The sequence below is a fragment of the Crassostrea angulata genome, chromosome 1, assembly GCF_025612915.1.
Source record: "Crassostrea angulata isolate pt1a10 chromosome 1, ASM2561291v2, whole genome shotgun sequence".
Taxonomy (NCBI): Eukaryota; Metazoa; Mollusca; class Bivalvia; order Ostreida; family Ostreidae; genus Magallana; species Magallana angulata.
Window position 1 is genome coordinate 47,602,994 of NC_069111.1, and position 20,578 is coordinate 47,623,571.

Sequence of the window (20,578 nt, forward strand, 5' to 3'; positions counted from 1 at the left end):
GAGATAATGAACCACTTTTTACCCCTATATCATTGTGAAATGCTAAAATCTGCAAAGTCCGGGTGAGCTAAACCGACCATTTTCATTGTCATTGTTGTATTCTTCAAAGGTTTACGTCAAAACATGACTTAGATAAAATAACCCCTATTTCACCCGATGATTTTCGCCGTTTTTGACTATAATATCGATAATTAAGTAAAATATAATTTTTAGTTCCAGTACTCTCAGTACTTTGATTAATTTCCTTATTGGCTGCTAGCTTCTACGGTTCTTGGTGGCTGCTGTTAGTGGTTGCTAGCACTGGATGCCGCCGGTCCTATGACACACCAATGCAGTGCAGACAAATTATCATAACGCACGTTACGTACTTGTATAAATAACCGAAAAGGTAATGATGCGGGTACACAGCAGAAAGCGCTAATCATGAAAGGTCTAAGCCGTCACTTGGTTTTCTTTTCAATATGTTTCAGTTTAATTGGAGAAACGAGATCAGGTGGCCATGAATGTTACGTAAATTCCGACTGTGGCGCTAATGCCTTTTGTAATAATAACGACTATTGTGAATGCGAGATCGGGTTCTACGACTTTTACCCTCTTACTACAGCTCTGAGCGACGGATGTCTGGGTGAGTATATCAAGTAAAAAGACTAACAAACAGACGGACGGACCAACAGACAGAAGGACAAACATAACAGAGAGAGAGAGAGAGAGAGAGAGAGAGAGAGAAAGAGAGAGAGATTGACCAATGTATACAATAATGCCATTGTAATGATTAACATACACGTGATCTGTTAATTTTGAGGGTTTTTTTTTAAAAAAGAAGGTATTGGTACTAATTTACATCATCTGATTGATAACTAATTATTGATTAGCGTTATTCATCTTTATAGAAAAATACAAACATTAGGCAGGGAAAAAAATGGGACCTCGATTATCTTAGATAGGAAGCGGTGAAACAAGTTTAATTCCTTCTTAGAGCTCGGGGCATGACAAACGATTTATGAAATAGATAATCATTAATCTTACAGGCAACTGTGATGAATTGGGAAGGACCAATCAGTGCGAAGGAATCACCCAGTGTATCCTCACACCACAGGGGTACGGAGAATGTACATGCCCAGAGAATACATTTGGACCACCAAAATGTCGTGGTTACGTAAAACAGAATACGTATTTGCAAAGTATAATCTATCGCGTGTTGTCGAAATCCAGATTCTGATATATTTGTGTCTTAATTTTAATTATTTAGGTGATTGCGAATCCAGTTTACAATGTGGTTTTCATGGCAACTGCGAGGGTGGCAAATGTGTGTGTTTTTCGGAATTTGAAGGAAAATATTGCGATGGTAATTTTTTTTATGTTAAAAGTTTACCTAATTTCTTTCCATTAAAAAATAAAACAGCATATTTTCTATATAAGTATTGGAAAGATCATTTAACAACCAATGATATATTTTTGTTATATCCGCCTAACTATGAAATTTCAAATACAGTGTACTTAAAAATAATAATAAAAGATAATCGCTTGACATCCATTTGCCTAACTTTGCAGTTAAAACCACCTCAATGAAGCCTAGAAGGAACTTGTACTTGTTGCTGGGAGCCGCTGCGCTTCCCCTGATACTCCTTGTTCCCGCAGCTTTTGCCAGCTCTGTGTCCTCGGGCTAATACGAAAACTTGCCAGTATCATGCATGTAACTGTGAAATAAAATATCTAAAACGCTGTATTTTGTTATATATGAATTCATGATGTGAACTGTTTTATGCTGAATTACGACATTGGTCTTGTTATTTATTTATTTGTTTATACATTTTCATTTTTTTCTACTGGGATCAGGAATGGATTACAATAATGTCACAAACTTATCTAAAAAAAAAATTATTTTAAAATGTGTGAAACTGATATGAAAGCAAACTACATGTAATGTATTTCAGTAAATGAAACCTGGACAGGATTTGAGCTAAAATCATAAAATTTATTCCGTATTTTCAGTCTTCAGGGTAAATTATTGACTTGATTGATATCTAGTTACAAGCGAGTTCTGGAGATATTCAGGCTTTGTTATTAAAAAAAAAGGAGAAGTCTTCTTATTATTTACATGTTTTTGTGGTTTCGTTTTAAATCAAATCCTAGTTTCTTTTTTTTTAATCGACTGACAACTTCACGCCTGATTGAGTTAATTAGCTAATCAAAATTGACGTCCGAGATTATAAAGGAAAATTTAACCCCCCTCCCCCCGTTGTTATTTCATACGGCGCTTTGGTTTTGATTCGAACTATTTAATCAATTAAAGGAATTTAGTTTGAAATGAATCGGACTAAGATATAAAAAAAATATAATGCTAAATTTAAAAAAATATATATATAAAAATTAAACTACCCTTCACTTTTTTGTATTAATTGTTCTTTTCCTTACATTTTAATTTTAGGTTTTTTTTTTTATGTTTGCGTTTTCTATTAATAACAAATTTTCACCCCTGGTACGATCCACCCATGTCACTGTTCTGTGACAAATTTTAAGTCATACCTGGTTAATGTTTGGTTTACTACTTTCCTCTTGATTGTACATAGTTTGGCAATTATTAAGCTTTTATTTTAAATTAAATTTATTTTTCATGGCTCTTAAACGAAACAATACCTTCAAACTTATGGGAAACGAAATAAGAAATGTACCAAAACCATGCATAGGAAATCAAATTCAAATTGATAAATCTGCATCCCTTGCAAATTTTGTTAAATTAAAAAGAATCATAAAAACATTCAATACTACCCTATCAAATGACCTAAAAACTACTCAGAAAAGGAAGTCCCTCGGTATGGTATTCCAGTAGAAACAGAACTAGCCTTAATGTGTTGTTACCAAAACCTCGTCCTCTCACTAAAACTTGGCACTCTAGACTCTTCAAGCGCAAAAAGTCAAAAGATGAAGACGAGTCCTAGACCGATCCTACAACTTTCCCAGTTCTGAATGCATCTGAGGTTCCTATCACAGACGTTGAGACGTCACTATCATCTTCAGGTCTTAAGACCGCGGAACATTAACTGGCAAGATTGGAAATATACAGCGTACGTCAATTTCACTTGTTGCAGTCAAAACATTTGAAATGGGTGGGAACAAATTGACACGGACGTCTGAGAAAACATTGGATTGAAACTGTACATTTAGTTATAGGAAATGTATTTTTAATCCACCTCGGCATTTCTAACTTGCTATATACATGTTAATTAAAGCGATCGAAAAACATTTTATTTAGTATCAGCAAAGTAATTGAAAAAAAATTATTTTACCAATAAGAATATAATCAGCAAATATGAGACGATCTCAATTCGGGAGAGATAATACGCAAGGCAAGACATTGTCCGATGACTTCAGAGAATCAGTCGTCACAAGTCTGATATCAAGTGGGGTTTATTCACAGAGAAGAACAATCAAAGTTCCCATTAATAAGATAGAAATTATATCCAATAATAGAATATATAAAATGTTTCATATAAGAAGTCATCAGACAATGCTTTGCCCTGCGTATGATATCTCCGAAATGGTATTTTTTCACATTTGCTGATTATATACTTATTGATGAAATAAAATGTTTTTCAACCGCTTTTCTGATACTAATTAAAATGTTTTTCGATCGCTTTACATTAGTATGCATGTTAGAAATGCTGAGGTGGATTGAAAATATATTTCCTATAACTACAGGTTCAATCCAATGTTTTCTCAGACGTCCGTGTCATTTTTTCCCGCCCATTTCAAATGTTTTGACTGTAACAAGTGAAACTGATGTAAGCTGTATATTGCCAATCTTGCCAGTCAAAACATGACATTCTATTGATAATGGGCGATGCAAATGCAAAAGTTGAAATTGAAAATGAAGGATCGGAAAGGGTCATGGACAAGAAGGAATAGGCACAACGCGAATGAATGAAAATGGGTTAAGCGTAGCAGAGAAGTGTGCTTTAAACAACCTTGTCATACGTGGAAATCTCTTCAAACACCTTGACATACATAAACTCACATGGAAATCTCCTAATGGTAGGGATATCGATAGAAACCAAAACGACTATGTAATGGTAAATGGCAGATACAGAAGATAAGTTTGCGATGCCAGGGTTATGCGTGGCGCAGATGTCAACTCAGACCACAATCTAGTGATTTCGAACGTAAAGCTGAAACTCTGCAGAAATACAAAACCATGAGCAAAAATCAGGAAGATGTATGACGTCAGCATACTAAAAGACCTCAAGGTATGCAGAGGATTCCAACTTGAAATCAGAAACAGGTTCCAGCAATTATCAGGTGAAGAAAATGATATCGGCAAAAACTGGACACGGGTGAAAAAGACATTTACGAAACAGCAGAAAAACGCTTGAACCTGAGGACAAGGAAACATAAAGATTGACTTATACCTTAAACACACAAAGCCACGGATAAAAAAAGGAAACTAAAAGAAGAAATTGGAAAATCAAACTAAAAAAAGAATAAGACAAATTAAGAGAGAGGGATATAGAGCAAAGGACCAAGAAGTCAAAAAATAAAAAGAGAGCAAGAACTGATAAAAGAAAAAAAACTTGGAGGAGGTAGCTTGCAAGGCTGAAAATGCAGCGAAGTCAAACCATCTCAGAAAAGTTTACCAGCTGACTAAACAGTTTTGCCGGAAAAAGGAGCAGGACAAGTGGCATAAGATCGAAAGATGGCAAACTACTCATTGAGGAGGGAAAGATAATTGAGAAATGGCAAGAATAGTTTAGGGAAGTAATCAATGTTCCAACAGAGCCAGCAGAACTCCCAGAAGGATGTACTGACCAGGCTAACATGGAAATTGATCCATCACCGATAAGAGAAGAGGAAGTTAAAAGTGCAATCCTAAAAATGAAAAACGGATATGCCTCGGAATAAATAACAGATATTGCTAGTAACAACTAATTTCAACTTACTAATTATTAATACAAGCAATAAAAATCCAAAGTAAAATGGATGTAAATATTTATTATGTTAGTGAACTACATGTTAATAAATATGTATATTATAATTACATGGACTCTACCATGGATTCTAACTTTATTATTGAATGTTAATTAAATTATATGTAAATAAATTCAAAATCGTTACACTATCATTATTATAACATTATATATGAAAAAGCAATATTTCATAATTTTGTGTTAAATATACCATAACAAGTTTTTTCTCTAAATCATTTTTTTATCCTGCATTTAGATATTTGGTTTAATAAATATTTCACTTTTGTTGAACTCTTCGTCACATTTAGTGTACAGACCCTACGACGTGGACGTAGTTTTACAACAGGGTCCTTATTTTTTTTAATATTTCTAAATTTCTAAAATCAATTTTGCCAGACCAACATTCTTCCTTTAGCTTTAGCTGTCGTGCAGGATGAGAAGTATGCCAGATGAATAAAAGAAATAAGAAAAGAAAAAAAAACTGAATAAAAATCATTTAAAAAAAAACAAACTTAATTTTATGAAATTGTCAATTTTAATTTTGAAAAAAAAAGAAAATTGTAACCAAAAAAGAAAAGAAGAAAAATGAAATGAATAAAAGTTGAAAAAGTAAGAAAAGAAAAAGTATTAATAATGGTTAAAATATAAAGAAATTGTAAGTAGTGCTTGTTTGAAATTTCAGTTTTTTATCACTAAGCTTAGTTGATTAGAAACAATGAACATCTTAAATTCCATATATTCCCTCATATCATCATATTTCCTACCGGAATATAATAACCAAATGATTATATGTACCAAATGATTTAAAGTTCAGTAACACAAACAATAAATGTTATATAAACTACAAGTATGTTGTATTATAGCATACATTTCATTAAAAAAAGCCAATGAATTTTCACCCTAGCATTGTTTCTTCATTTCCGTCGAGCGGAATAGAAAGTATGCCAGACAATAAGAACTATATACATTTCATAAAAGACCATATGAATTTTCACCCTAGCATTGTTTCATAATTTCCGTCAAGCAGAATAGAAAGAATGCCAGACATAAAGAACTACAATGCACATATTATGTATTAAATACATGTATGACAAAACCAGTGAGAAAAGTGACGGATAATTTTAGGTACCTAAAGATGTTTCCATGAAAAAGTATGCCAGGCAAAATCATCCTATAGGAATTTTTGGTTTTTTGTTAGGCAGTGAAGTTGTCTTTGCATTCCTGACTCTTTTCACTTGGCCCAGGTTTTTTGGCAATTCTTGATGTTGAGGGAATAGTGAGTAAACCATCAGTCGAAGTTTGCAAGGTACTTTGAGGATGGAATTTGAAAAACTTGAGAGTCCATTTTTTCCTTTATTCCTCATTCATTCCTACCCATGCCTCATGTGGGACAAATAAATGCTTTGCCTGAATCGCCAATTCATAATTTCCTCGTCCATGGAGTGCCCCTCTGGTGTCCAACAACTGACTTTCTTGAATTTCTTGAAGGCGTTCAATTAGTTGTGGTAATTTGGATACTTTCCAACTGCCTATCAATTTGATTTTGCTATTCATAGCCTCAAAAAGTTAATTTTCCACAGTAGGGGATTTTCTGATTTTGAAGTCTGGGGTGAAAACTTTTTCTTTTATTGTTGGAAAGAGTTTCTCTGTCAAATACTTGAAAGCAGGACTGTCTTCAAATGATTTTAAAATTTCTTGTTCTCTTTCCAGGAATGTCACAAGGCTGTTAGAAGAAAGGAGACCAGAGGGGGAGAAAATTGAATTTATCAATTTGTTTTTTGATGCTTCAGGGTCGTTGTGTTTGTTTAGGTTTCTGATAGCATTTACCTGAAGATGACGAGTGCAAAGGATATGACCTACCTTAGGAAATGTGGTTTTAATTGCATTCACCAATGCCATTTCCTCATCTGTGCCAAATGTGAGTTTTTCGTCCGGCAGATCTTATCATAAACTTGACCGGATTTTGGCTAAGAAATCACAGTATGTGGAATATGCCCCATCCCAATGCAGGAAAACAGGACCCAACATTACAGGTGGGGTTGTTTTTCCTCTCCTCAACAAATTTGAATTGGTGTATACCATTGTTGTCACATAGCAAGCTCCCAAATTAAACGTTCTATCAATGCCTATCACAGATCCATGTGTAGCACATTCTCTCATTTCTAAAAGCTGTTCATCCGAAAAACAAATGACATTGGGGGGTTTTTGATCGTTGTTTGCATGAATTGCCTTGATAAAATTTAGAGATTGAAGTTGGTTTATGAGAATTTGAAAATCATCTGCAGTGTTGTTTTGACTGGCAAATTTTGGTTTCTGCTCTTTTTCATATCTGTACTTTTCGTTTTGAACGACTTTAATATTGATGTGATTTTCAGGATCTAATGAATTGACATTTTTCAGGTCTGTATTGGGAGCTTGCCATGCTTCACGCCATCACTTATCACTGATTGATGTTCAGTGGTGTTTTTTTGTAAGGTTGGGTTGTTCTTTTAGCATTCCCATGAGGTGCTGAACCTTGCCACTCACCGAGGCACTCAACAACCACCACCGTGGAGTTTTCTTCTTCTAGCATTTGCTCAAACAATGTTATCCTTCTTTGGTAGTTTGGAAATGTGACACATTTAGTATAATATCTTTCCATTGTGTAGATTTCAGATGTTTCTGGTTGTGGATCTAATGGAACTTGTGCCCTTTTAACACTTAGACAATACTTTCCTTTCCTTTTGTACAATGTTTCTAAAACTCCTTGATTTGCCAGGTATTCAATTGTTTTCATAGAGATTCCCCTCCATGATCCACAGTCATCTACAAACTTTCGCTTCCTTTCCTTTTCCAAAGACTTATTGAAAACAAAGAAAACTTGTTCCTTTAAACCAGGTGGAACCTGGTTTCATTCTTTATGACTTCCAAGACCTCTTCATTTGTCATAAATCTGCCATTCAAGAAATTGATCTCAGGGTTGCTAAATGGGGCTTCCAATACCATATCCCCGTCACTTTCATCATTGGCATTATCCGTAGAAGGAGAGCTGATGTCTGTCAAGGACAAGTCTTGCATTTGTGACCCAGTATCTTCGGGACTTTCAAGGGAAGCATCTTGATTTTCATCATAGGGACAATTTATTTGTGTTGAACTTTTTTGTGGGGACTCGGAGTTGTTGATACTTGGCAGAGAGTTGTCTTCATTGATGGACAAGTTTTTGTCAGTAGCACTTTGTCTTGGGGACTCTGTATTATTCAGACGTATAAGGGAGTCATATGTGCTGCAGTACTCAATATTTTGTGCATAGCAATGGTCCACTGTGGAAAACTGTATGAGAGATAGAGGGGGTGCTGGTGTTGATTCAATGCTCTGTCTTCTAGGAGATGTGATAGGTGACAGGGGTGAAAATTCTGTTTCATCACTTATGTCAATTAACAGTATGTCTTGTACTGGTTTTAGCAAAGGAACAAAATGTTTCCCAATAACCTTTGCGGAATGTCATGCTTGATCACAAAATATGCACTGTTTGTTTTGTTCTCGGTTCAAAAAAGCAATTAAGAATTTCTACAGATGGATCCAAGTAACAATTTACTGCTGGATACACCGACTTGATTGCTTGAGATATGACAGATGATGCAGCATGCATAGTCCATCCAGAAGAGAAATAATAATTTAGACAGCATTCCATCAGAGCTTCATCAAAAGGGGGGCTGACTAAAGACAACCTATCTATTTCATAAATGTTTTGATAGAAGTCCTTGTTATCTTGCATCTCAATGCAAGTCCGGACTCTAATTTCTGATGCCAAGGACTCATTTCCCTGGATAGCCATGGAAAGGGAGTTAAAAAGGCAGTTTCCATTTCCACTGACTTTTGTAGGGATGAGATCAGATTTTCCAAGAACTTTTGTGGCAACTTTATCTCTTTTCATGGTACTGACAAACTGAAATGGTTTGCCAGTTTTCATGCGTTTTGGAAGAAAGCGCATGAAAATGGCTTCAAGCTTTAGAGCTTTTTCTACGTCCCCTGATCTAGTGGCGATTCCCAACCTTTCTAGTGACTCGTCAAAATCAAAGTCTCCACCTGCTGTTTTACAACATTTTGTACAAACGTAAGACAAAGGACACCTTTGAAGGTAGTTCAAATCCTTGTTTGACAGTCCCTCGCACTTCTGATGGAATCACTTGTCACAAGTGTCGCAAGCTGTATTATTGTCCCCATCGCAATTCTTATGACAAGTGTCACATGGATATTCAACTGTGTCCGACATTGTTGTAAAGATTGTTTTTTACTGGTAGTTGTAATGTTAAAGGGTACCTGCAGCCCAGCCGATGTGAAACATATGTTAAAGAGTTTATTTACCAAAATTTAATGCAAAAAACCGCATCGAAATCGGTGCAAAAATAACGGAGTTACGCCTCTTCAAAGTGGCTATTTTTACCTGCTTTGGGAAATCTAATCAAGAGAAAACAGAATTAGGCGATAACGAGGCTTCAGCGGAAGTGACGTCACGAGGTCAACAGGAGGGAAAATTCCTTACAAAGCTATACAAATTAAATTCGATTTTTCAGCCAAATTGATTGATAAAGGTCTGATGTTTTGACTTAACTTGTTATTTTAAGTATTGTAGATCTAGATATTTGTATCCGTTATTATTTTATTACAATCAGATTTCTTTTTAAAGGATTTCAAAATTTGTTATTCTCGTCACCTTTTTACCGATGAATACGATATCTTAAAACGCTTACATGGGCAAATTTATGTTAATTATTCATTTTTTGATTACATAATATCCTTTCACACACGAGTGATTCGAGACAATGACACAGGTAAACAGGTAAACTAACGAAGCCACTGCTCCAGACACACGTGTATTTGGGGTATGTATACACAAGGTACACGAGTCTGGTGAACGAAGAGAGGGTTTCACACCTCTTGACGGATAAATTGATTTGTGTATAATTAGCTACTCAATTGTCAAAAGATAAAACAGAAAAATAAATTAGACTCTGTAAAATCAACCATTCTTCAGCTAAAACATGTGTATAGTCCGTCAATCAGTGATTAAATAATCATGCATGATACTATTAAAGAGTAAAACTAATGTTCGAAGTAAATGCCTTTATTGTTACTTATCTAATCACTTAAATAATGACCAAATTTACAATTCAGCAATTGAAACCTTTTTTATGTGATCAAGTAATTATTTCGGAAGTAATAACATTGGTCTTTATAATTTCTTATTTAATAAAGTTCAACTTTCTTTCGAGCGCTATGGTCAGCAATTATATAAATGCTTTATAACTCCGTATAGCTTAAATTGTAATACTGAAAACAAATCATTATGAAATCTGAATAAACTGGAACATTTTGACAAAGGGTGTAAATAAATGTAAAATTAAATTCCATTATCGTATTTTTAAAAGAATACGAGACAGACGTAATCATGCAGCCATCTTGGACTTTCGCCTTGATCCGTTTATAATCCCGTGTTTGTTTGTTAAAGAATGCATACTATTTTGATTGTTATTGGTTCGATATCAATATTATTGAATAATCGGGCGACATCATTTGGAATTTTATGCCTTATACGAGGAATAGACCCCGAGTTACCTTTTACGAAATATCATTATGTATTATCAATTTTATTAATCAGTTAATCTGTTAATAATGTCACTGAGAAATCATTCGAAAGAATGACAATATTAACAAAATATGTTTCTTATATCAATAATGCTTTGATTAATTATCATTTTGCTACATATGGTGTGCATTTATATGTAAAATGTGTTACACATTTGACGAAATTCATGAAGCAAACAATTGTCCGAATTCGGCATTTTTGTTCGGTACAATACGGGTTAAACTCAAACAACAGCATAAGTCATCCAGGGTTGATAAGGAAATAAAACAACAGAATAAAATATTCATATATCAATAAAAGAATGCAAGAAAACGAACAGTTTTCATACGATATCCCTGTTTCTCATACAGCGGCGTTGACCCCGTGACGTCACAGTTCATCTCGCGCCAAATCGGCTTGATTCAAAACTCGTTCAGGTGTGAAATCGGGTTTTCCCCAAATATCTCGAAAACTACTTATGCGATCGCTGTAAAATTTTCAGGATGATGTTTTTACACATAGATCTCCATTATATCAAAAATTGACCGGCACTGCAGGTACCCTTTAAAACTCAAAATGGTCAAATGATTACGTAACAAAATAAATGAACAAGAAGTCTAGATTTTCAAAAATAGATATGTGAAGTGATAATAAATAGAATTTGAGATTATTAAATGAACAGAGGAAAGAAAAACAAAAAATTAAAAGCGACAATTGGTTGAAATAATAATTTTAAACTTAAACTAATAATTATCTACAGAATTAAATTGTTATACAAAAGAAAACAATGAATAAAACAAACTATGAAAATAATGATAGTTTTGAAGCAAGAATTGGTTTTACTGATTATTTTATTGTGTTTCTGGTTTATATTTTTGTTTAATTAACAAAAAGACAAAAAAAATATATTATAGAGAATATAATAATAAATATATTTTGTTATAATTCAAACAGATGAAAGTAACAGCAAAAATAAAAAAGAGGCTTTTTAAATAGTTTTAATGTTTTAAACTATAAATTATCCAAATAAATTTAAGAAAATATGCTTTGCAAAACAGAAAAAAACTATTGAAATAATTTATTTAGTAAGAAAATAATTATGTAAAACTATAAAGCGACTATTGGTTTTACTGACTAATTTAATGTATTTCAGTAAGAATAAGAAAAACGCAAATATAAATTAAGAGATTATAAAAATAATGAAAAGAGAAAAACAAAACAAAAATTGCAGCGACTATTATGAATGGCTTCTACTGAACTTGACCAGCTACAAGTAGACAACTATGAAAACAAGTTACTGATTTTTAAAAAATGAAAAATCTCTAGAACTATTTAAAATCTCTAAGTAATGAAATATTATACCAAACAGTTATTCAATGCAATTAAAAAATAATATATAAGGAAAAAAGAGGGGAAAATAGAAAATGAAAAAAAAAATGTTATGAAACTAAAGGTTTACAAGTTATTTTATTGACTGCTTGAGCTTTTAGCAAATAAAATGAGGATTGCCTAGTAAATATTTCTACTTTATAAAAGCTTTGAATTATATCTTTAATTTGGGAAATAAGGGGGGAAAACAAAAGTAGCAATAAGAGAGAAAGAAACGGTTTGTTTCAAAATGCGTTTATACTACTAAGATATACTATTTGAAGAAAAATCTAACGAAAACCCTGTCTGTGTTGTACCAATGCCTGAAAAATAAAAAAAATAAAAATTATTAGTACACTTTCATTCTTGAAAAAAAACCGTGTAAAGATTCTCCTGTCAGGCCACACCAACATAGTTTCTTGTTCGTCAGACAGTGAAAAAGGGTACGTTATTTTTGGTAGTAAAAAATTTTTCTCTCTGATTTATAAATTAAAACTATTAAAAATGCAAGAATAGAGCGGAAAAGGAACAGAATACATGACAGAATTGCCGGGATGCGGTAAATTAATAATGAATTATTCATATAGTTTTATTTAAATATGAGCGCACGGGGTCCGACGAACAAGTAATTATGTTGGCGTGGCCTGTTTTCTTTATAAAAATGAATATATAGACCGGAGAAAATCTATATAATTCTCACATGAATTCCTACGCTAGCTATACATCATGTCATCTAAGAAATGTGATCTGTCTTGGGTTGTACACATTTCTCTAGATGTCCTAACAGAGTCGTCTACCAGCCTGTGTGCAACACACAGACACCCGAGGTTGGGTCTTTCCAGGGTAGTACACTCTCTAGATATTATATTACATGTAGTTATAACAAACAGTTTCTAAGGGGGCTATTCTATACATCAAGCACATCGATGCATTGTGATCTGTCTTTGGTTGTACGCTTTGAACACATGTGGTAACCCACCCAGGCCGGGAAACTTACCTGACCTAATAACCGAGTAAATTTCTGTCATTTATCTAGACTTACAGACTCTTGAAACAATTTACAAGCTCAAAAAATAAAAATCATACAATGAAAAGTTAGCTCCCCGGGGCCCTAACATGTTAGTCTCCTTTCTTTGTAATACCTGGCTGGGAGTTAGGACGTGCAATGGGTGAAGACTTCATATAACATATACAGTTATATTGCAGTCTTCCCCGATGTCCAGCATTATCTCCTCCCAGGAGCCCCCGAAGAAACTCAGACACAGATATGAAAGGAAGTGTATATACATGTGAAAATAAATAAAGACATGTACTTGGTTGTCGCCGTTAGGTATCCGTACATGTTATACTATACCTGTGCAATTGATTGCTGAATTGGATTTTAAAAAATTAAAATCAAATAATTACAAAAGTTAAATTATTTTACTTTTATCAAAATGTCAAATCTGACACCAAACAGCAATGCAATTTCTCGAACAACATACACTGGAAATCTAAAAATTAAAATGAAAAATAAAAATAAGTTTATTTCCTATTAAACAACGTTAAACACAGGCGCGTGTGTATTAAAGACGAGAAAACCAGTAGTACTAAATGGTAATCAAAGTACTGAAGTACTGACGGGAGTTGATTTTATCGATTATCATTTATTTTAAAATCAACGATATGTGATTTTGCATGGCAAGTAGTATCAGTAATCGAAATATTTCTGAGAAATGGTATGAACCCAGGCAAGATTGAACTCTAGTCTTGTTCATCCAAATGCTCGGCTGTCTCCGTTTATCTCCGACAAGCAAGAGAGACTCTATGTTTCGTCGGATATTAACGGAGACAGCCGAGCATCTGGTTGAACGAGACTACATTGAACTCTAGCGGAGGAATACATACGACTTCAAAAAATATATAAGCTGTTTGTGCCATTTAAAATCTCACAAGGTTTAAAAAAGTTTTCCTGAAAAACAATGTTTCAGAATACATTGCATCGAATTTTATCGATTATCTTGAAGAACTAAGTGTTGTCAGCGGTATTGATTTGTGCTAAGGTCCAAACACTATTTCACTTTCGGTTTGCTCGAGTAAGTGCATAGGAGAGTTGATTAAAATCAACTCCCAAAAATGGTATCTTTTTATAGCTGGTCACCTAATAATATGCCCATCCCCAAATTTTACAACTGACCAATGACATAGTGGGTCTTATTCAAAAACTAAAAACGACCTGTCAAAATTGTTATAACAACACAAAACTGCTAATTATTTAATTGTCAACTCGCGCATCCTAATTATGTCCTCCAATCAGAATTTGTTTATTTAACGCCAAGTAAAAACTAATATGATTATGGCTTCTATACATGTAAAACCAACATTTAAATTAAAAAAACAAACTATATTACAGATTTGTTAATTTTCACAAAAATTTAAATTCAAGATCAAAGGAATCGTAGTCTGTTAAATTGATGGAGTAGATATATATAGTTATAAAATACTAGTTCCATATCTTGCAGAAACGGAAAAATGTATTTTTTATTTGAATCATTTAATTTAATACAAATCATTCTATTGTTGCTACATTAGGATTTAACCATTCAGGGTTAAATACCTTTCTGGAATTGGGAAATGACATGTTTTTGTACAGATTGCAGCAAGCATTGCAACCATTCTTGAATGATTCAAGTGTCAAAGTGTCACCTAGAGTTTGGCAAAATGGGCCATGGCTGCGCTATGACTAACTGTTGGGTCATAGATTATTTGTTCATAGACTATTGAAGGTCTATGGTATTATAATTTCACACCTAGTATCATTTAGTGGTATTGTCGTGGTCACATGATAAGATCAAGTATTTGATTTTGCCTTTATTACAATTTTTTGGTGGCAAGCTATTTCATTTTCTTGTGGCATGAGTGTCATTTTGATTTTTGACGGCTCATTATTTTGTTTATAATATTTATACAAAATTTACTCAAATTGAATTTATCCTTTATTGGGTCCAAGCTTAACGGTTGCAATGGGGGATTGCCCTACTGGTGGCGCAGCCTATGCCTTGGCATAGTACTAGTCTGATGGCGTCTATTTGGCTCACCAGTAGTGCTCAACTATCTCCTATTTGACACTGTATTTGCATTTTAATCTATACAAGGTGATCAAGCAGGTGAGCATCTGTTCCCAGGGCTCACCATTCTTGCTTGTATAACTATTGTCTGGGGATGCCCAACAAGGCAATAATTGATGCCTGGCTCCCTTATTGTAAGCAGCCGTGGCCTAAATCGCCAATAAAATAATTATGAGGTAATGTTTGTATTGTTATTTTATTACTCCTATGCTTTAGGCATCTTTGATAATATTTTATGCATATGAGTTAAATTATATGTATTCCTTATTTTAAAGAAAAGGAGAAAAAAAATAAAAGATCATATTTTTAGCGATTAATTTTAGATACACGTGAATTTTGTTTGGTAGAATGCTGATTGCTTTGTAATCTATATAGTATCATTTGGTATAACATGTACCTGTATTTTGTCTGTAATGGGTGCCTAATTTAATATGCCAAAAACACAAAAAAGGTTCATTACATGCATACCCATAATATCTTTCAAAAAAGTTGGTACCATTCTGTTAAAAAAATATTATTCATTAGACAAGACTGTGTTATACTGAAATTGTATACTAGTAGACAAGTAGAGATATGAAACTAAATTGTTCGTTTTAGACGTTTAATAACGAGTAGGCTATATATGTTTCTAAAATATATGGACAACGTATTCAAGTTACATGTATAGTAATATGAATGTGAATTGAAATGAATTGAACATATTTTATTGATTAAATCCAATGGATTAGACACAAGTTCTGAATAACTTGGATAGTTAGGGACGACATAGTTAATAAAAAGCGGACCAAGGATCCCCAGTGGTTATCCTTGACAAACAAGCGTATATAGCAGAAGCCAACAGACAACTGACGAAGATCGTGTCTACAAGGAACTGGACTCTGGTCTAACCGAAGAGTTTTCAGCTGACACCCTGAAGAAAATGTATGAAATGATGAAATTGGTGTTAATGTTTACAAAACGTGCCCAACCAACTGTAGACCGGGTCAATTTTATCTGCTTTCAAAAATTCACAAGGAAGAAATGCATGAACACCCAGGACTTAGTGTCATTGGTCATCCCACGGAGAAAATATCTTAATTTATAGATCATAGACTAGTTGTCCCAGTATTTGACAATATCAATGGTTCGTGTCGTTAGCCATTTTAGTGATTTATGTATTCAGTTTACTGGCTTAGTTTATATATATATATATATATATATATATATATATATATATATATATATATATATATATATATGTTTTCCCTCGGACTGAAATGTCACATTTTCATTGGATTAAACATGGCACGTGATTGCCTCACATATCTCTTTGTAGGTTTCTTCGTGGATTAATATTAGGCAATATGGCCGTCATTGGCCGCCAACTCACCTACTTATCTCGATATTTCATATCATTTAACACAGAAATCGTGTTCGGTACGTCATTAAAAAAATTAGAGTAGTGGCCCTTTGGAATTATTATTAAATTAGAATAGTTTCCCATTGAATATTGACGTCACATTGTTGAGTCTGGAGCAGAACAAAATGGCAGCGTCTAAATTTGCTCAAATCGCTGCAAATGTTTAAAATTGAATAACAACAAAACATTGTGGGTAATATGGGTGAAGCGAAGCGTATTTGAAAGGTGGTATTGATAATTTTGAAGAGTTTAAATGAGTTTAATTGGACGAGATGTGAGGCATATTGTACATGGCTTTGCGTAAATTACCGCTATTTGTGAATGAATATGTCGCTTGATAGTCCTCGGGAAAACAAAACACTTATTACGTTAGTTACTGACTCACTCCGGAAATATATTGGGTTGATCAATCTCATAGATTCGCCATCTATGAGATTGATCAACCCAATATATTTCCGGAGTGAGTCAGTAACTAACCTATACTCTGTCCCAAGATATCCTGGATTCACATTTTGTTTAATTGCTTGATATTTATAAACGCCTCAGGGTTCAAACGATGTTCATTCAAAAGTATGAAAAATTCCCAAGATTTCTCAGTTGAAACGCCCCTGTTAGCTTATCAGGTTTCAATACAATGCTAAAAAATGTGATGTCTACGGAAATTTTGTATTGCAGCAAGCCCGGATGATAGCATTGAAAAAATTGCGCGATGTATTCCGAGTGTATTCCAAATGGAGAAAAGATGTAAACATTCCCCATTATCAATCTCCGTAAGAAATCTGTTTTCGTTCCTGTGAATTTTTCCGAGTAAAAGATGATAATGTGTCAATGAAATTATCTTGCAAATTATCCCTTTCATCTATTTCAATTGCACTTCTTTCACAGGTATGTGTATTTTTATTAAAAATTGTCCAAATGTGCTGCTTAAATATCTTAGGACACACTATAATAAGAGAGAGAGAGAGAGAGAGAGAGAGAGAGAGAGAGAGAGAATTAGATTTTTAGATTTTAGATGACAATATGTAATATGACTATAACGTCATCCTGTTACAATAAAGGGTTCAAGAATATCTGAAGAAAACTTTGAAGATCTTTCTACAGGATCTATTCTACTTCAATGTCCACATATATTGTAAGACTCAATAAAGGTGATTTTATTCTGGTGATTGTTGCTTAGGTAAACGATGTGGCCCATGGGTCTCTTGTTAAATACATTTGGATGGTATGAAATTTATTATAATGCATTTGTGTCTCTGGGCAGTACACCATTCTACCCATCCTTGTTGTAAATGCACAGGACTGTTTCTGCAATATGATGGTTTTAATAAAGAACAAGACGCCTGTGGATCACAAAGATCACCTGAGTTACAATGGTCATAACTCTGATCAAAGCAGTTTCATGAAGTTTAATAGAGCTATCTGGACAGTTTCAAAGAGAATATCTTTTTAAAATTCTTTTTCTTTTTAGAAATTCGTTTACATACCGTATTTATCTTTAACCTTTTTCGGTTTTTTTTAGTTGCTGTATTCTTTCAAAAGTCTAGTATCCAAACTATTTCAAAATGCTTTAATACAAATTACAGTTTAAAATTTTGTCATCTAAACACTTGTCATAAACACTTAAATCTATAGTTCAAGGTTACTACTTCCAACAGATCATAGTTAGAGAAAAGAAAATCTGAAGCATCTGAAGAGAAACTTTGAGAAAAAGGACACATAAAAAAGAAAAACTAATAACAAGGTGTGTAGATCCAATTTATATAGATGAATAGTTATTGATAAGGAATAATAAACCCTAAGTTGTCTTATCCATCATCTCATGCATTACGCCATCGTGTATAATTAACCCTCAATGTAACGATACGGTACACAGCAAATAGCGCTGTCATGAAAGGCCTAAGTCGTTACCTGGTTTTCTTTTTAATATGTTTCAGTTTAATTAGAGAAACGGGATCAAGTGGCGATTTCTGTCGAAGAAATTCCGACTGTGGTGCTAACGCCTTTTGTAATGACCGTAGTGATTGTGATTGTGGGACCGGGTTTTACGACTTCCCCCCTCTTACTACAGCCCTAGGTGACGGGTGTCTCGATGAGTTTGTCAGGAAAAAGGACTAACAGACAGACTGACGGATCAATGTACAGAAGGACAAACAAAACATAGATAGATAGATAGATAGATAGATAGATAGATAGATAGATAGATAGATAGATAGATAGATAGATAGATAGATATTGACAAGTGTGTAGAATAATGTCATTATAATGATTAACCTGCTCGTAATCTGTTTATTGGTAGTGTTTTTAAAAAAAGGTGTTGGTATCAATTAACATCGCATGATAAATAACTAATCATTGATTAGCGTTCTTTTTTGAAAAATAGAACCATGACGCACAGAAAAAATGGGACCTCGATTGTCTTAGATAAGAAGCGGCGAAACAAGTTTATAATTAATTCCCCATAAGAGCTCGGGGCATGACAAACGATTTATAACAGATAATCTTAATCTTACAGGCAATTGTGGTGAATTGGGAAGGACCAATCAGTGTGAGAGAAACACCCAGTGTATCCTCACACCACAGGGGTACGGAGAATGTACATGCCCAGAGAATACATTTGGACCACCAGAATGTCGCGGTAACGTAAAACAGAATACGTATTTGCAACGTATAATATATCGCGTGTTGTCGAATCATTTGTGTCTTAATTTTAACTGTTCAGGTGATTGCAAATCCAGCTTACAATGTAGTTTTCATGGCAACTGCGAGGGTGGCAAATGTGTGTGTTTTCCGGAATTTGAAGGAAAATATTGTGATGGTAATTTTTTTACGTTATAATTTACTTAATTCCTTTCCATTAAAAACTAAAACAACACATTTTCTGTATTAATATTGGAAAGATCATTGAACTACCAATGATATATTTTTGATAGATCCGCCTAATTATAAAATTTGGAATACTTAAAAATAAAACGAAAGATGTCTCTCTTGCTTGACATCCATTTGCCTTACTTTGCAGTTAAAACCCCAATGAAGCCTAGAGGGAACTTGTACTTGTTGCTGGGAGCCGCCGCGCTTCCCCTGATACTCCTTGTTCCCGCAGCTTTTGCCAGCTCTGTGTCCTCGGGCTAATACGAAAGCTTGCTAATATCATGCATGTAACTGTGAAATAAAATATTTAAAACGCTGTATTTTGTTATATATGAATTTACGGTGTGAACTTTTCTATACTGAATTACAACATTGGTCGGGTTATTTATTTGTTTATTTATTTGTTTTCATTTTTTTCTACTGGGATCAGGAATGGATTACAATAAGGTCAGAGCATTATATAAAACAGAATCATTTTAAAATGTGTGAAACTGATAGAAAAGCAAACAAATGTATTTCAGTGAATGGAACCTAGACATTATTCGAGCTAAAATCATAAAACTTACTTACCGTATTTTCAGTCTTTAGAATATAATTGTAGTTGTTTTCAATGAATGCATACTTCATCAAAACTAAATTTTCTAATATCGAGTTACAATCGAGATCTGGATATCTGCAAGCTTTGTTTTAAAAATGAAAAACCTTGTTATTTGTTACATATTTTGTTGTTTCATTTTTAATCAAAACTTGGTTTCTTGTTTTCAATCGACTGTTAACTTCACGCCTGATTGAGTTAATTAGCTAATTGAAATTGACGTCTACAAATGAGTTTACAAATGTAAAATTTAACCCCCAACCCCCAAATTCCCTTACCCCCCCCCCCACGTTGTTAAGCTGTAAGGCCCTTTAATTTCGAATTATTTAATCAATTTAATGAATTTAGTTTACAATGAATCGGAGTTGAATGTAGAAGAAACAAATACAAGAATTAAGGAAAGGCTAATTAAAAGAAATTAAACTACCTTTCACTTTTTTTTTTTTTGTATTTAGTAAATTGTTTTCCCTTACACTTCTTTTTTGGTTTTAATTTTTGAATCCCCCTTTGACCGATACTAAACATTCCAAGTTCTGAATGCATCTAAGGTTCCTATCACAGTCGTTAAGGCGTCACTGTCATCATCTTCAGGTTTCAATCTCTGCCCAACACCGCATGAGGTTGATGACAAAATTGTAAGAGAGACCACAAGAGCGTTTTTCCGAAGGCTGTGAT

The 20,578-nt window shown here is 33.8% G+C and overlaps 3 protein-coding genes across 3 annotated transcripts; 2 read left to right on the top strand and 1 right to left on the bottom strand.

The window, feature by feature from the left end:
- Nucleotides 1–370: 370 nt before the first annotated feature.
- On the top strand, nt 371–1,718 carry LOC128184565 (wnt inhibitory factor 1-like). The gene is made up of 4 exons (XM_052854107.1): nt 371–625; nt 1,029–1,151; nt 1,250–1,345; nt 1,552–1,718. The coding sequence occupies exons 1-4, from the start codon at nt 424–426 to the stop codon at nt 1,665–1,667; spliced, it is 537 nt and encodes a 178-aa protein (XP_052710067.1). The 5' UTR covers nt 371–423; the 3' UTR covers nt 1,668–1,718.
- Nucleotides 1,719–7,401: 5,683 nt separating this feature from the next.
- LOC128184583 (uncharacterized) lies at nt 7,402–7,972 on the bottom strand. Its single transcript, XM_052854129.1, has 2 exons — nt 7,944–7,972; nt 7,402–7,801 (listed from the first exon to the last, which is right to left on the bottom strand). The coding sequence occupies exons 1-2, from the start codon at nt 7,970–7,972 to the stop codon at nt 7,402–7,404; spliced, it is 429 nt and encodes a 142-aa protein (XP_052710089.1).
- A 10,316-nt stretch (nt 7,973–18,288) lies between these two features.
- Nucleotides 18,289–19,620, top strand: LOC128184590 (tenascin-X-like). Its single transcript, XM_052854142.1, has 5 exons — nt 18,289–18,523; nt 18,752–18,757; nt 18,953–19,075; nt 19,160–19,255; nt 19,457–19,620. The coding sequence occupies exons 1-5, from the start codon at nt 18,328–18,330 to the stop codon at nt 19,567–19,569; spliced, it is 534 nt and encodes a 177-aa protein (XP_052710102.1). The 5' UTR covers nt 18,289–18,327; the 3' UTR covers nt 19,570–19,620.
- The last annotated feature ends 958 nt before the right edge of the window (nt 19,621–20,578 follow it).

What these genes read in the sequence shown, in the direction of transcription:
- LOC128184583 (XM_052854129.1), bottom strand. Translation starts at nt 7,972, where the DNA reads ATGCCAATGATGAAAGTGACGGGGATATG. An exon ending in ATGAAAGTGACGGGGATATG is followed by an intron (nt 7,802 to 7,943) that starts GTATTGGAAGCC and finishes TGTTTTCAATAA; the next exon opens with GTCTTTGGAAAAGGAAAGGA.
- LOC128184590 (XM_052854142.1), top strand. Translation starts at nt 18,328, where the DNA reads ATGAAAGGCCTAAGTCGTTACCTGGTTTTCTTTTTAATATGTTTCAGT. An exon ending in TGGACCACCAGAATGTCGCG is followed by an intron (nt 19,076 to 19,159) that starts GTAACGTAAAAC and finishes TTAACTGTTCAG; the next exon opens with GTGATTGCAAATCCAGCTTA. An exon ending in TGAAGGAAAATATTGTGATG is followed by an intron (nt 19,256 to 19,456) that starts GTAATTTTTTTA and finishes CTTACTTTGCAG; the next exon opens with TTAAAACCCCAATGAAGCCT.
- LOC128184565 (XM_052854107.1), top strand. Translation starts at nt 424, where the DNA reads ATGAAAGGTCTAAGCCGTCACTTGGTTTTCTTTTCAATATGTTTCAGT. An exon ending in TCTGAGCGACGGATGTCTGG is followed by an intron (nt 626 to 1,028) that starts GTGAGTATATCA and finishes TTAATCTTACAG; the next exon opens with GCAACTGTGATGAATTGGGA. An exon ending in TGGACCACCAAAATGTCGTG is followed by an intron (nt 1,152 to 1,249) that starts GTTACGTAAAAC and finishes TTAATTATTTAG; the next exon opens with GTGATTGCGAATCCAGTTTA.